Raw genomic sequence first — 14,494 nt, 5'->3', positions numbered from 1 at the left:
CAGAACCCATCCACTAACTACTAAACTTTGAGTTTCTGCTTTCTACATGTTTCACTGGATGAAGAACACTGTTCTTCATTCTGTTTCCCATCTCCTAACAGGCTATTCCTTAAAGTTTCTGTACCCTTCCAAGCTTTACCTCTCAGCATACAACTAACTGACCACTCTCAACATCTCACTACTGTATCATAACATACTGATAAAACTTTCAGAGCTCCTGCTCTATCTTACCTGCCAGCATTCTTCACAAAACCCAGGTCAGCAAGTGCTACATCGCAGAGCTCACAGCGGAAACACTCTGGGTGCCAGTTATTGTTCATTGCCTTGATAACACGCCCAATAATGAACTCACCTGCAAAAGGAAAGCAACACCTTGAGATGCATGCAGAAAACAGTCTTATCAAAAGGCTACTGCCCTTCATAATCCTTCCATTTTAATTCCACAAAAACTATTACAGTCTAACTTTGAAAAAAAAAAAACAAAAACAAACCCAAACAATTATTCCCACAATCAGCATGCTCCCTCCAGAGCTCCTGCTCCTTAAAATGACCTCAGCCATCCCAGCCCAGGGCTGGATGTCACTGCAATGGTGGGAGGTTTGCACAGCCCTGTAGCTTTTACCCCACAGTGTTGACATGTGCCACATCTTACCACATTCCCCGCAGCAAGGAGCAAACAGCATCTGAAAGTCATGCTCACAGTACTTCCGACCTTCAAACTGTGAACAAAACAAGAGAGAAGGAGCCCTCATGAATAACTTAACTACTCTTATGTCCTGATAGTTCAGCAAATTCAAATGACCAATTCACAGAATCACAGAATGGTTGGGGTTGGAAGGGACCTCTGGAGATCATCTAGTCCAATCCCCCTGCTAAAGCAGGTTCACCTAGAGCCGGTTGCACAGGATTGTGTCCAGGCGGGTTTTGAATATCTCCAGAGAAGGAGACTCTACAACCTCTCTGGGCAGCCTGTTCCAGTGCTCTGTCACCCTCAAAGTAAAGAAATTCTTCCTCATATTCAGATGGAACTTCCTGTGTTTCAGTTTGCGCCTGTTGCCCCTTATTCTGTCGCTGGGCACCACTGAAAAGAGTCTGGCCCCATCCTCCTGACACCTGCGCTTCAGATATTTTTATGTGTTGATAAGATCCCCTCTCAGTCTCCTCTTCTCCAGGCTGAACAGACCCAGCTCTCTCAGCCTTTCCTCATAAGAAAGATGCTCCAGTCCCCTAATCATCTTTGTAGCTCTCCGCTGGGCCCTCTCCAGTAGTTCCTTGTCTTTCTTGAACTGGGGAGCCCAGAACTGGACACAGTACTCCAGATGTGGCCTTACCAGGGCAGAGTGGAGGGGGAGGACCTGCTGGCCACACTCTTCCTAATGCACCCCAGGATGCCATTGGCCTTCTTGGCTGCAAGAGCACATTGCTGGCTCACGGTTAACTTGTTGTCCACCAGGACTCCCAGGTCCTTCTCCATAGAGCTGCTTTCCAGCAGGTCAACCCCTAACCTGTACTGGTGCATGGGGTTATTCCTCCCCAGGTGCAGGACCCTACATTGCCTTTGTTGAACTTCATTAGGTTCCCCTCTGCCCAACTCTCCAGCCTGTTCAGGTATCGCTGAATGGCAGCACAGCCTTCTGGTGTATCAGCAGCTCCTCCCAGTTTTGTATCATCAGGAAACTTTCTGAGGGTACACTGTGTCCCTTCATCCAGATCATTGATGAGTAAGTTGAACAAGACTGGACTCAGTACTGACCGCTGGGGAACACCGCTAGCTACAGGCCTCCAACTAGACTGCACCGCTGATCACAACCCTCTGAGCTCTGCCATTCAGCCAGTTCTCAATCCATCTCACTGTCCACTCATCTAACCCACATTTCCTGAGCTTACCTATGAGGATGTCATAGGAGACAGTGTCAAAAGCCTTGCTGAAGTCAAGGTAGACAACATCCACTGCTCTCCCCTCATCTACTCAGCCAGTCATGTCATTGTAGAAGGCTATCAGATTCGTCAAGCATGATTTCCCCTTGGTGAATCCATGTTGACTACTCCTGATAAAGTTCTCTACCTCCACATGCTTAGAGATGACATCCAGAATGAGCTGTTCCATCACCTTCCAGGGATGGAGGTGAGGCTGACTGGCCTGTAGTTTCCTGGGTCCTTTTTGAAGATTGGAGTGACATTGACCAATTAGTCAAGGTCAGTCAAGTTTTCCAGTTCTAGCCCCCCCTCACCTGTTTTTAAACTCCTAAGGATTTTTCTTAAAGAAATATCCAAATATGGCTTCAGCCTCATGGTGAATTTGCATAGCAAATAGTTAAATTAATAGCAATGCTGCTACAAGACAGTAAAAATCTTGACATATCCAAAACCCTTTTCCTATAGTTGGCTTTAATTTCATTTTTGCTTTAGGTCTTTTTACTAATGTAATTCAGAACTACTCCTCCTACACGAGGCTAAAACTCATGGCAAATTAAGAATGCAGCATGTTTAAAATAATGTGTTATTCAAAATACGTGCTTGCACATATTCTGTAAAAATATTTCAACCTTGTTTTTAAGCGGTTTCACCAATTTCAGTTGCCCAACTAGAAAAGTTTGGTACAAAATATCTAAAAATAAAGACAAAAATTCGCTTATGTCTAATGAAACATTAAGAAACATTTTCTATTTTCTGTTTGAAATACCTCTTACCCAAAGAGGAAGCATACAGTTTTTGTTGTTACTGATGTATAGGAAGAAGTATGTGAGAAGAAAAAAAAGAAAATTAAGTTGGAAGCCCCTCAAAAAAATAGCAACACAGGTTTAGGGCTAAGAAATTAAACATGCAAGAAAGATGCCAATTTGTATTTCTGACAGAATTATCACCTAATTCCTTGCATTTTAATGGAGATATTTCTCTTCTCTTACACACAGTGTGAGACCTCACCTCATAAAAAAGTCCATCTGGGAACTGACGAAAACACTGAGCACAGACAAAGCAGTTTTCATGATAGAGCTCCCCATTGCTGTTCACAATCCTCTCTGCAGGATCAAATCGAGTCTGGCAGCGTTCACATACTGCATTTGCAAGAGCATCAGACATATTACTGGAATAAAGACAAGAGTAAGAACATGAGCAATGTCACAGCCAATCACATGAGTATAATCATATCATCCAAGTTCCCCCAACATCTATGAACACATTTCCACTGCTTTAAACTCCCTTTCACATGAAAAAAGACCAATGAGTCAATTCGGCACTGACATCAGTTAGAAATAATGTTCTTGCAACTCACATGTGGCAGAATGAGCTCATGTAGCAGACTTACCTATTGCACACTTTTGGCTGCTTCACCAGTCTTTCACCCCATTATGTCATCCTGCTAATAGCTCATACCAAATATGCACAATTTTAAATAAACCAGCAGTTCAGAGAGCAGCAAACACAATGATCCTGACTTCTTGGGATTTCTGGTCTCAGGAGGTGCACCTCTGAGGATTTTCTGATGTGTAATAAGCACTAATATCCCACTGCAGTCTCCCCTTCACTGTAAGAATTAACAGGGCATTTCCCCCTCTAGCCAGCATCTTATGTGCACAAGATTCATTGGAAAATAATTGCATACAATGCCTCTGTCTTCCTGACAAATTAGTTGAAAATGTCAAAGTGTTAAAAAGGTATGGGAAAAGAGAAGTCTGGCTGGCTGGCTTGGCAAATACATCAGCTTCATTTCCTCAGAAAGTGAGGCTAAAAAAAAACCCCAAAGCCATGCTCACAAATCGTGTAAAGGACATTTCCTCTGTCTCCTCTAAAATGCGGAACGACCCTAACCTCTTTCACAAAATTTTCATGCTTGCCATCCTGGTAATCTAAGTTCTCTATATACTAACAGAACGTAGTTTTAAAATCGTATCTCGCTGTCCAAACAGAGAGGGAAAAATTATAAGGAAAGAGTCTCAGTTGCTTTTTGCAAGGTGATCTTTCTTTTAACCACCAGACTATTCAATAATATAAAAATTCAATATTGTTACACTTCTAGATATAGAAAAACTATTTTATGCCTTCTGGGCACCTTCGGAATTCTATGATTGGAAAGATAGCAGTTTTATAGGTGGAGTATAAAAAATTTCCAGCATGTTAAAAATCTCTGAAATATTTGTGTAGTAGTTTTTCTGAAGCACATAACGTACACATAAAATGAAAGATGGCATGGTTTAAAAGGTCTTTTTTCTTTCTTTTTATATTCAAAGCTACTTTGAACTGAATTTCCATCGCTAGTGTTATTCTATAACCTGACATGTTACTTTCCACACCTCTTCATAGAGAACAGTAATTCAACAAGCATGTTCCAGTAGCAGAAGATTCTCTTTCCTCTGGTCAGAGACACCCCTACAAAAACATGCCACTGGTTGTATTCCAGGGCTTTGTGCTCTGAGCGCAACTAGAACGAGCAGGCAGCAGAGCAGGCAGCAGCCTCATGCTCCTGAGGCAACAAAACCAGCCCTGTGCTTCAGCTGCCTCAGCTCAGCCAAACGTATCGCATCTGTAGCCTGTACAAATATCCGACGCTGTGACCTGGACTGACTGCTCAGTAAAAAATATACTTTCTTTCCGCCACTGCAATTCCAAGGGTGGCAAAAACCAAGGGAGCTGGTAATAATTTCAAGAATGGAGTACCGATTTAGCAGAAATTTGTTACAACTTGTTTCCTTATTGCAGCATGAAGGAGCTTTAAAAAACAGACATGGACTGGAATTATGGACAAGCAGGAAATCCTGTAATTTCATAAACTAGAGATCATAGGTTAAAGAAACATTTTTATCCTCACAGATTATCAAAGGGATAGATCAACACAAAAACATCAGTGTTTGCAGCAAAGCTGAGAGACCTAATCGGCTTAGTTTTCAATTGCCACTCTCAGTTATATCATGCAAATGTGTCCCAGGACTTGAAAATATAATCTCCCCATCAAGTATTTTTTCCCTCTTGAAAAATTTGATGCCTGAATTCCAAGACTTGAGCTAGCCAACAGCCATGATTAAGAAAGCCTCATGTCAACATCAGTGAAAAAGCTCCTCTGGGTTACAGAAGAAAACAGGACAAAACAGCGTTCCAGTGAGTCTCAGTTTCCTACACGGCAGCAAGTATTAACAGCCTACACACTAACAACAAAGCATGATCTAAGGTTGGGTTTGTTGGGTTTTCTGCTTAATAAACATGAAATCAAAATTTAAAAAATACTGATTTTTTCTTTCTTTCTCCAAATGGACTTTAACAGCACTCTAGGGAAGGAACAGTACCCATCACGGCCGCTATCAGCTACCTGCTGGCTGAACTCTGCAAGAACAGAGCTGCCACCCAGACAACAGCAGTATGCAACAATTACAGCCTGCAATCTGCACAACCATGTTCCGTATGAAACACAGCGCAAGTTCACAAGTGTGACAGTTCACACCAAACGCCATTGACTATACTTATCCCGGGAGAGATTCTGACACAAGTCCCATGGCTGTGTTGGTGAGAAAGATAATGAAGACGTAGGGGCTCTCTCATAGAATAATGCTTTCAGGAGCCTCCATTCTGAAACCAGCATTTGAGGGCTGTCAAGACAGAGTAACCCCACAGTAAACCCTAACTTCTAAACAATATAAAATCTATTGGGAAATTGAAATTCCTAGTGAAAGTCAAACACACTATTGTTCTGTGTTCTCACTGTCTTCCCTTATCATGAATTCATTTGCAAAAGCAAGAGAATATCAGGAGTCCCAAGAGTTTACCGTTCTGGTGATGCATGATGATGCAAAAGGTCCATGGCAAAAGCCATGGAATTTTGCTCAAGATAATCCAATACTGTTTTAACAACAGAATATGATACACAGCAAACAATCACTAATGATTTGCAGAACAGCACAAAAGAAGCACTTCAAAGACTTGGAAATGGAAAACATTAAAAAATTTTCAAAATGTTTGAGCTAGAAGAACTTGATTGATGCTGACAAGACTTCCTTAAAGGTGTAAGAAAGACGATCGTGATACAGCCTGAGCTGTTCAAGAAAAGCCACAATGCAAATGAGCTAATGATTGTGACTTGTTACTCATACATGAGAGAAACTATTAGACCAGGAAAAAGTAAAATAAAAGAACCTGTACACAAAATAACACAGTTCTCTGCCTCAACTATAACCCAGTTGAAATTTGTTGGGGAGAGCTGCACAGGAGACAACTACATCACACATCAGTTCCCAACCAACATGTCTCCTGTAATACAAACCAGCAGCTGTGGCTCTTTGATAATCATAGCTCAAGTCTTACCTCTCTACTCTCTTTTCATTCATGACTTTGCATCCATTTTTACTTAAGATGTTTTATTCTTCTACACTTAAGCTAAAATTTGCAACCTTGGCAGCCTAAAGGTATGACTTTGCATTTATTCAAGAGTTTTACTTTCACATATGCCATAGTTTCTTATCTCCCTCAACTACACACCCCTGTGTGACCTCTTCCTTGTGCAAAAACGGGAGAGAGGACAGTTCTAACTCAGAGCAGTTTTATGATTCAGTTTACTACACTGCTGCAAAAACACTTCTACCAGCAGCATGGGGAGAGGAAGAGCAACACCAAAATCATCCTTTTGATGGTGGTGCCAAGAGTGACCATGAAAGTTTGACTTGCTGTGTCAATTGTAAGATATTTAGATCTGAATCTTTTCCACAAAGGACAGTCCCCAATATGGAGTGCTTCTTGTATTCTGTTTGCTCACTATTTTTTGCAATTCAGTAAAATACAGAATCTTCCTCTGTTTTAACAATAAGCTGGTGACACAAAGACAGGAAAGGCTATTAAAACACGACCAGCTCAACATCCTGAAGTTATCCTGTCCTGTGCAAACTCAAAAAATACCAGTGCTCAAACAATGCTTTTCCAATCTTTCACCCTTATGTGCTGTATCTTTAACAAAATCATAGAATCACAGAATGCTTTAGGATGGAAGGGACCTTTAAAGGTCATCTAGTCCATCCCCTCTGCAATTGGCAGGGACATCTTCAACTAGATCAGGTTGCTCAGAGCCCCATCCAGCCTGTCAAATTATCTTTGTCAAAGTACCTAATTTACAGAAATTAGTTATTTACCATTATGATTAGGTGTGCGTTTCTCATGCTTTGACTCCTCAGAAGTATTTACTGTAAAGTATCAGCATTGCTCTCAAATTGAAAAAAAAACAAACAAACAAACAAAAAAAGAAAAATTCCTTCTTTATAGGAAGTGGAAGTTAATTGGGAGACCTATTCTGTGCCACTGGTACTGGTGCTATAGAAAGATTTGAAAGCATTTTACCTTCTTATATCACTAAAGTCAATATGGATCTGTCTTTCAAAAACAGTGGTTTCATATACATTTGGGCTAGCAAGTGTCATATTTTTATATCATGTTCTCATACAGATTCAGGAAATTGGGCCCATGTTACTACCAAAAAAAAAAAAAAAAAAAGGTGGACTTAAATACCAAGAAAGCTGGCTAAAATGCTATAGCTTCTATACTGTTACCTCATTTTTTAAATATTTGTCCACAGGGATCCAGCACTGGTGACAGGTTGAGGAAAAAAAAAGCAAATCTAATACGTGCACTGCTAAGAGAGTGGAACAGAAGGTCCAGCCTCTGTGTTAGTAGAATTCAGTATCTTAAACATGGATGCAAGACAAAATGAACCAGACAACCAGGAAATCAGATGAACAGTCTGAGACTCTATCAGGTCCAAGAAAGGAACCGCAGGTGCAAGGACCGCTTCAGTCAGAAAAGCCCAGTCAAAAAAATCAGTTTTCTTTTAATTGGTCTTGAAAGCTTTTTGTTTTTAATGTCAAAGAGAGTTCTCCTTCATCATAATGCTGAATGAAGAATTACTTTAATACAGAGATGACCAAAAACCTTACAGACACTACAAAAAGAAAGGAAGACAACATTTCAAGATACAAGAGCCCAGGGCATTGTCCAAACCTCAGCAGACAGGCACCATACCTACACTAGGGAATCCTAAAAAGGTGTTCTCCACTCGTTCTGGTCTACCAGTAGAAATTAGTGTATACAGACGATATCACAATATGATAACATTTACACAGTCATTGCTAGTATGTATACACACACAGATACATAGGATAGTGAAAAGTCAAAAACCTAGAAAGCTATCACCACTTGTGTAATCATAGATGCCAGTAGCTAAGGTAAAAGTCAAAGCACTCCAGGAAAGGGGCTTCTTCCCATCCCCATAGCATGGTTGAGGATTTGTGGCTTTAAGTCCTTAATGCTGACAAAGAAAAAAAAAAAAATTGCTGGGAATACCAGACTTTATGATTAATTTCACAGACAATGACTAATATAAAGAAAAAAGAAAGAGGGAGGCTACCAGTTCATTAACTTCTGCTGAAAAACAGCCCTCGACTACCCTTATCATTCTTCCAAAATCTCTTCGCTGCAATTGACTTTTATCTGGACAACTGTCCCGAGCTGATTTAACTTCTTTAAGGTTGTTATTATTATACTTGTCATAAAATGTTGGAGAAAAGAAGAATTCCCATTTGTTCATTGTATGATTTGTTGTGCATTTGATAAAACTATGTGCATAGGTTAACATTTTCAGTATTTCTCCTTCTGCTTGCATTGAATTTTTAGTTCTTTCCCTATTTAAATACTTTTTCATCTGGCTAAATAAGAAATGAATAGTGTTTCTCTCAGCATATCTTCCTCAACCATGCAGCCCCCAATCTCTCAATGAAATAAATAAACACTTTTTGCTCTTATTTATTACACAGGCATAACCAAAATTAAGAAAAACATACAAATGCAATTTATGGTCACAATATGGAAAAATATCTTTATGGCTCCTCATCTCTCCTTGGCCTACCAAGCAATTTTCTATTAGTAGAAGCCAGGGGTTTAAAAAAAAAAATTCCACTCCTTCACACCTTTCAGCTGAGAACAGAATACAATGCCCATACGGCTGGCGTGGCAGGGGAAGCCACCAATCAGACCTTTGAGACCAGCAGCAGCAATGAAAAGTCTGTTGGTATCCGCACAGAAAAAAATCCTATGCCACAGGTATTAGGTAGTCCCTCTCAACGCAATGCAATACTTATTTCCAGTAAACCATGACCAATTACTTAAAAAGACACACATTTAGCAGTGTTTACTCAGCCCAGGGAAACATCAAGAACATGAAGAAATGTACTGGTTTTAAACAGATTATACCTCTTATACAGGAGAAACACCCTTTTATTATCAACCACTTCACCCACAATGTCTATTTGATAAATAACTTCTTACATACGTATAATCTTTCTCTTCTTCACTTCCATTATCTCAAAGGAGCATGATATTTGTTTACCAGTACTGATAAGACAGATCATTCCCAAATGTGTTCATCAATTATCATCAACTAGCAGCAACACTACTTTTGGATTACTCTCATTTGCCTGAAGAAAGGACATAAACTATCAGGACCTATCAGGAGGTAGAAGCAAAAATTATCAGTAGCTCAAAAATTGTGGATAAAATACAAATAATTCAGGAGACAAAATTCCCCAACAGATTATAATCTTCAGCATTGTCATCTGCTGTGTAAAACCAGAATATGTGGCTTTATGTTTACTTCGCTTCAAGAACGATGATGTGAAAAATGTATTAAATTTACATGACATTTCTTTTGAACCTGCTTGGCCTTATTAAAAATTCTGCCAGCGTACAGTTTAAATGCAAGCATGGCCTGCCTTGCCCTGTACACGTCACCACAGCAATACACACACAGCCTCTCTCCTTCAACACAGCGCAGTATCAGCCCCTGAGCATTCTCCTACCTAGCACCAGATCCCTGTAGTCCTAGCTGTGCTCGACTTCAGAGCAAGCTCCCTACCCCACTCCACTCTTCCTAGATTTACTAAGGTGCCCCAGCCCGATGCAGTACATTTGGAGAACCATTACTGTCAGCATTGCTATGCCAGTGCTGCCCAGATCACCTCCTCTAGCAGCCTGATACAGGACACTTAATAGCATAGGTTTAAAAAGAGAGATCTCACACAGATAAGCATTTTCCAAACACCAAGCTCCAGCTCCTGAAATCTAGCTGACATAGAAAGCAAATGAGAAGTAACCTTGTTCTCCTGCAAAACCATACTACTCTAGTGCTGAGTACTACAAACACGCTGTTCAGAAAAGGGCATTCTTTCTGCATAGCGGATTAAGTACATCTACTTAAGAGAGAGTTTTAAACTCTAAAAAAAACAAAATGAAGGCTTGAAAAAATCTCTGTCGTGTTTACAAACTCAGAAAAAAATTATTAGAAATAATAATTGGAAATCATAGGAAAAAATATTTCCTATCTTCAGTTCACACACTGCTGTTCATGTTCCATTGCTGCTTTTTCAATGCTCATTTTCTTTTCTCTCATCAGTCCGTTCTATGCTTCTCACTCTTCCTGAACAGCATCCTCTCCACTCAACGGCATCAAAACGCCTTCCACTACCTTCTTACTCCCCTTCTCACTAAGTTCTCATACATTCACACCCACAACTTCGTGTAGGAAAAACTGAAAATTTATCAAGTAATAGCTATAGGCTAAAAGGAAAATAGTGGGAAAATTAGGGTTCTAGTGAGGGATCCACAGTTCAAACTGAGAAGTCAAACCAATTCCTTGGTTACAGGTAAGCATCAGGTCTATCTCCAGCTAAGACAAGACTGAAATTCAAAACTTTTGACTGCTAGAAAACAACCTCCTCTCCTGCCTGCTCACTGCTCTCCCCGGTGACAGAGTTTAGATCCCATATTGCTGCTGCTGCAGCTCACAGTTCTCCCAAAATGCAAGAAAATAAGTTATATTTAATTATATGTTAATTTCTTTCCTGCCCAAAATTAACTTCAATGAAAATTGAGAAGTAAAATTTTAATCTGAAGCACAGGAAAAATAATTATCAAAGCAAGCAATAGAATTGTCTGGGCAGATTTAAGAAGCTTTGGTTGATGTGTTCTAAATAATCTCAAGCAGCAGCTACACTTGAAGCTTCAGTTTCTGCTGGACTGGAGTTATTTACAAAAACTAAAATCAACTAGCTTGCTATTAACAGTTTAGATGAAGAAATGGACTACTGAGCCCTAAAAATCAAGGAATAGTAGAATTTTATCAGCATTTTGAAAAATTACTGCATTTCACCATTTCTTTATTCCCACAGTGCCTAAATACTTCACCATTTACAAGAGTAGCAGTCATGTTGGTTCTGAACAGTCTCGTACAGCGCTTCCAAACGGTAAAGGTTCTCCATTGTTGCTTTCCTGTTATTGTTAAAAACTGAAAGCTTCCTCATCAGGAAGTCCTTTCCTTTGTAATCTACTTGGAAATGAAAATAAACAGACTTCATCCCCTCTGGCTGTGTGCAGACAATTCCCGCTTTAAATAAAAAAGCCCCACCACCAAAATCGAACATCTATCAAATCATGGAAAATGCCTCAACAATACCATTCCGTTCATCTCAGAGACATACCCATGTATTCCGGCTGCTGTATCTGTCCTGTTGCTCAGGAGTGACCCTGTGCCACTTAACCGATCCTGCCGGCGTTGATAAAGTTTGGAGGATGCCAGCCCCCGAAGTCTCAGGCCAGCCATGGCACCCAATACCACTGCGAAGGGGAATGCAGAGAGACAACTGGAGCAAACACTAGCGACACTGATATTCAATGAGTCACCTTCCTTTTGGGAGTTGCCTTTACATTTTAGAAGAGCTAAAGCAGGATGCATAGACCCTTGCTTGAGCATTGTTTCTTACAATTCATCTGCCATTCTGCTACAGTCTTAAAGATCAGACAACCTCTTTCCTGTATTCCACTAGTAATTACCTATTTAAGCCAGCACACCAGGAGTCTATATCACCAACTCATTCTGTGTTAGACTTGCATAATGTATCTATATAAATTTCATAAGTGAGATTAAAAAAAAATAAATATCCTGAGTCTTCACATAATTAATCCATTTAATTCAAGAAGGCATTCTGATCAAAGCAACAGAAAAATACAGAAAAGCAAAATAGATTACTAGATCTTTTGACAATGAACACTTTAGTTTACTGCAGATCAGTATCTGACCCTGGCATGCTGCATGACGCAATGTCTTAAGGATACTGCAAACAACAGAACTGGTCCTTCCATTTTGATAAAGCATATTCCAAGAAACAAAACCATGAAGACTTTTGCTCTCCGGACGCACTCCAGCCTGCAGAAGTGGCATGCAGTGGAGGGTCAGGAAGCAGGGAGAAGGGACATACTTGGCATTCCAGCCTCCCGAGCTCTCTACTGGGAACTGAACAGGGCTTTCAAACAGGAGTTTGCCCTTTCTACCACTCCCCCTCTCCACCCACCCCTGCCAGAGAGAAAGAGAATCACACAGCACAAATGGCTTGGGCCTGGTGTAAGGGGGTAGAAAGAGTAAAAATTTGAGAATACAGAAGTCAGTTTTTAAGAAAACAAAGGGAAAGGACTGGAGGATGGGAGCATCTGAGTCAGTGTCATCTGATCAGCATCGCCATGAAAAACAGCTCAAGAGTCATTACCAACAAATTATTTTTTAATAAATTATAAAAAAATGAGGATTTTTGTAGCATGAGAGTGAAATATATTCCATGACTACAGCCTGGCAAGCTGGAGGGGGGGGAGGGGGGAGAAGTGATGACTTCATAAGTACTAAATGAGTATTAACCAGCAGAGCTCCCGTCTGTCCTTTAAAGAAAGGGTTTACTGGGACCCAGCAGAACAGGCACAAATAAAGAACATCATACTTTCGAAATCGGAAATCACTAACCTCAAAATCTAGAATTCACCCCACATTTCATTGGGAGTTTTAGGCTCCTGACCTCTGACAGCACTCTGCCACTATAATTTCTTTCAGATTGCATGTGTGCTTTATCCATTTCTACTTTATGATGTAAATGGAACAGAAAAAGAAAAATGTCCTCCATACCGGGTGTTTTTGCTGACCTTTTAAATTTTAGAGCCATAAATCACTTTTAAAATGTAGTATTAAATCACCTTTTTACTTTTAGCACAAAGGAAAATATTGAATCACTGCAACATTAATCTCCCTTAACCTTAAGAAATCTGGCTAAAAATCTCCTTCTCTCTCAAACACCTAAGCTTTTACCCTTCTGACTCATACGACATGATTTTATTGGTTTTCAAATAACCACTCTTCCACAGAAAAGTATGACTCTCTTCTTCAAAAGGGAAGATGAGGGGGTTGAAGGAAAAAAACATCAGAACAATAACCATCCTGTCTTCCCATCTCTCAACACAAGCTTGCTCACTCACTCCTCTCTTGCTGCCTCACACATAAAGAGTGAAAATGCATGGGTTTGTTTTTCTTTCCCTCTTGACAGATCACTTTTAAGGGACAGGATTGATGCCAAAATCTTACAGCTGGTTACTTTCCGGGCCAAAGCAGAGAAGAAAGCAGCTAGACTTCTTTTAGGCATTAACAAGTAGTTCTCCTCAGAGAAACACCTCTCTGTCACCAGAACAGACTACTAAGGATCTTCCAACAAGTTAAAATTTATCTAGAGAGCCTTAGAGAGCAGATTTACATGGAAAGATAATAAGATTAAAAACAGATTTTTCAACCCAGAAGAGCAGAAACAGCTGCTTATAACTCAGAGAGATGAGACATCTCTTAGTTTGATGCAGGTACTTTCTAGTTAGTGCAAAGAACTTTTCTTAATATTATCGACCTTTACACTCCCTCCTCCTCCTTCAAACCATTTTACTTGCAATCGCTTCATAAAATGGAGCACATGCACAGCAGCAGCTCTCTACTGAATGAAAAAGCATCTAGTCAAATGCTAGCCTAATCAAAAATAATATACTCTTATTTCTTACCTCAACTAGATTAGGAACAATCAATAAGCATATCTGTAAATGCAGCTGTTCTTCTTTTGTTGACTGCAGGAAGTACATAGGCGTATCCAAATCCCAGTTAGACCAAGTATAGTGATAACAGAAATTTCTTACAAAAATAATCATGCCCTGAAACATGCACTTAGGAAACATTTTTCCTTGGGATTTGTACTAGATTAATTTCTAAAGGCAATATAAAACAGCACAGGCATTTTTTACCTGTATGTTTTTTAATCAACACCACAGCAGTAAAGTCTTAAAAGAAATTATCTTCAATTCTGGCTTATTTTCTACTTTGGGCATTTGACAATGTTTCGTTCACTGGTCCTTCACTGATCCTCTTTCTTAGGAATAAGTCCATCACAAACAACAAAGAAAACAGGGCAAAATAGCAAAAAACCCAAACCCCAAAAAACCCCCAACAACCAACCCCCCCCTCCCCAAACCCAACGATCCTTGAAAAGGCAAAAATCAAAATGGAGAGATGGACCAAACACATCAAATACAAATTATAGAAGCAGTCTTCACTTATTTATTGGTAAAGAAGTATCATAGTATACTTCTAAAGGCACGAAAAATCACATAAATTGTATTT

General features: G+C 39.9%; 1 protein-coding gene across 3 annotated transcripts in view; it reads right to left on the bottom strand.

Annotated features, from left to right (window-relative positions):
• Nucleotides 1–14,494, bottom strand: part of LIMS2 (LIM zinc finger domain containing 2) — a 36,231-nt gene that overhangs the window by 16,989 nt on the left and 4,748 nt on the right. For all 3 annotated transcript variants that reach the window (XM_087739825.1, XM_087739824.1, XM_087739822.1), the window contains 3 exons: nt 2,926–3,085; nt 653–719; nt 232–352 (listed from right to left, as the gene is read on the bottom strand). In XM_087739825.1, the coding sequence (XP_087595951.1) occupies nt 232–352; nt 653–719; nt 2,926–3,081 (344 nt within the window). In that variant the 5' untranslated portion in view covers nt 3,082–3,085. The remainder of the gene's footprint in view (nt 1–231; nt 353–652; nt 720–2,925; nt 3,086–14,494) is intronic.

This window comes from Nipponia nippon, unplaced genomic scaffold (assembly GCF_047370975.1).
Source record: "Nipponia nippon isolate SJK-2023a ecotype South Korea unplaced genomic scaffold, ASM4737097v1 scaffold_7, whole genome shotgun sequence".
Lineage (NCBI taxonomy): Eukaryota > Metazoa > Chordata > Aves > Pelecaniformes > Threskiornithidae > Nipponia > Nipponia nippon.
The sequence above is the reverse complement of the archived record's forward strand: the minus strand, read 5'-3'. Positions and strand labels throughout refer to the sequence as shown.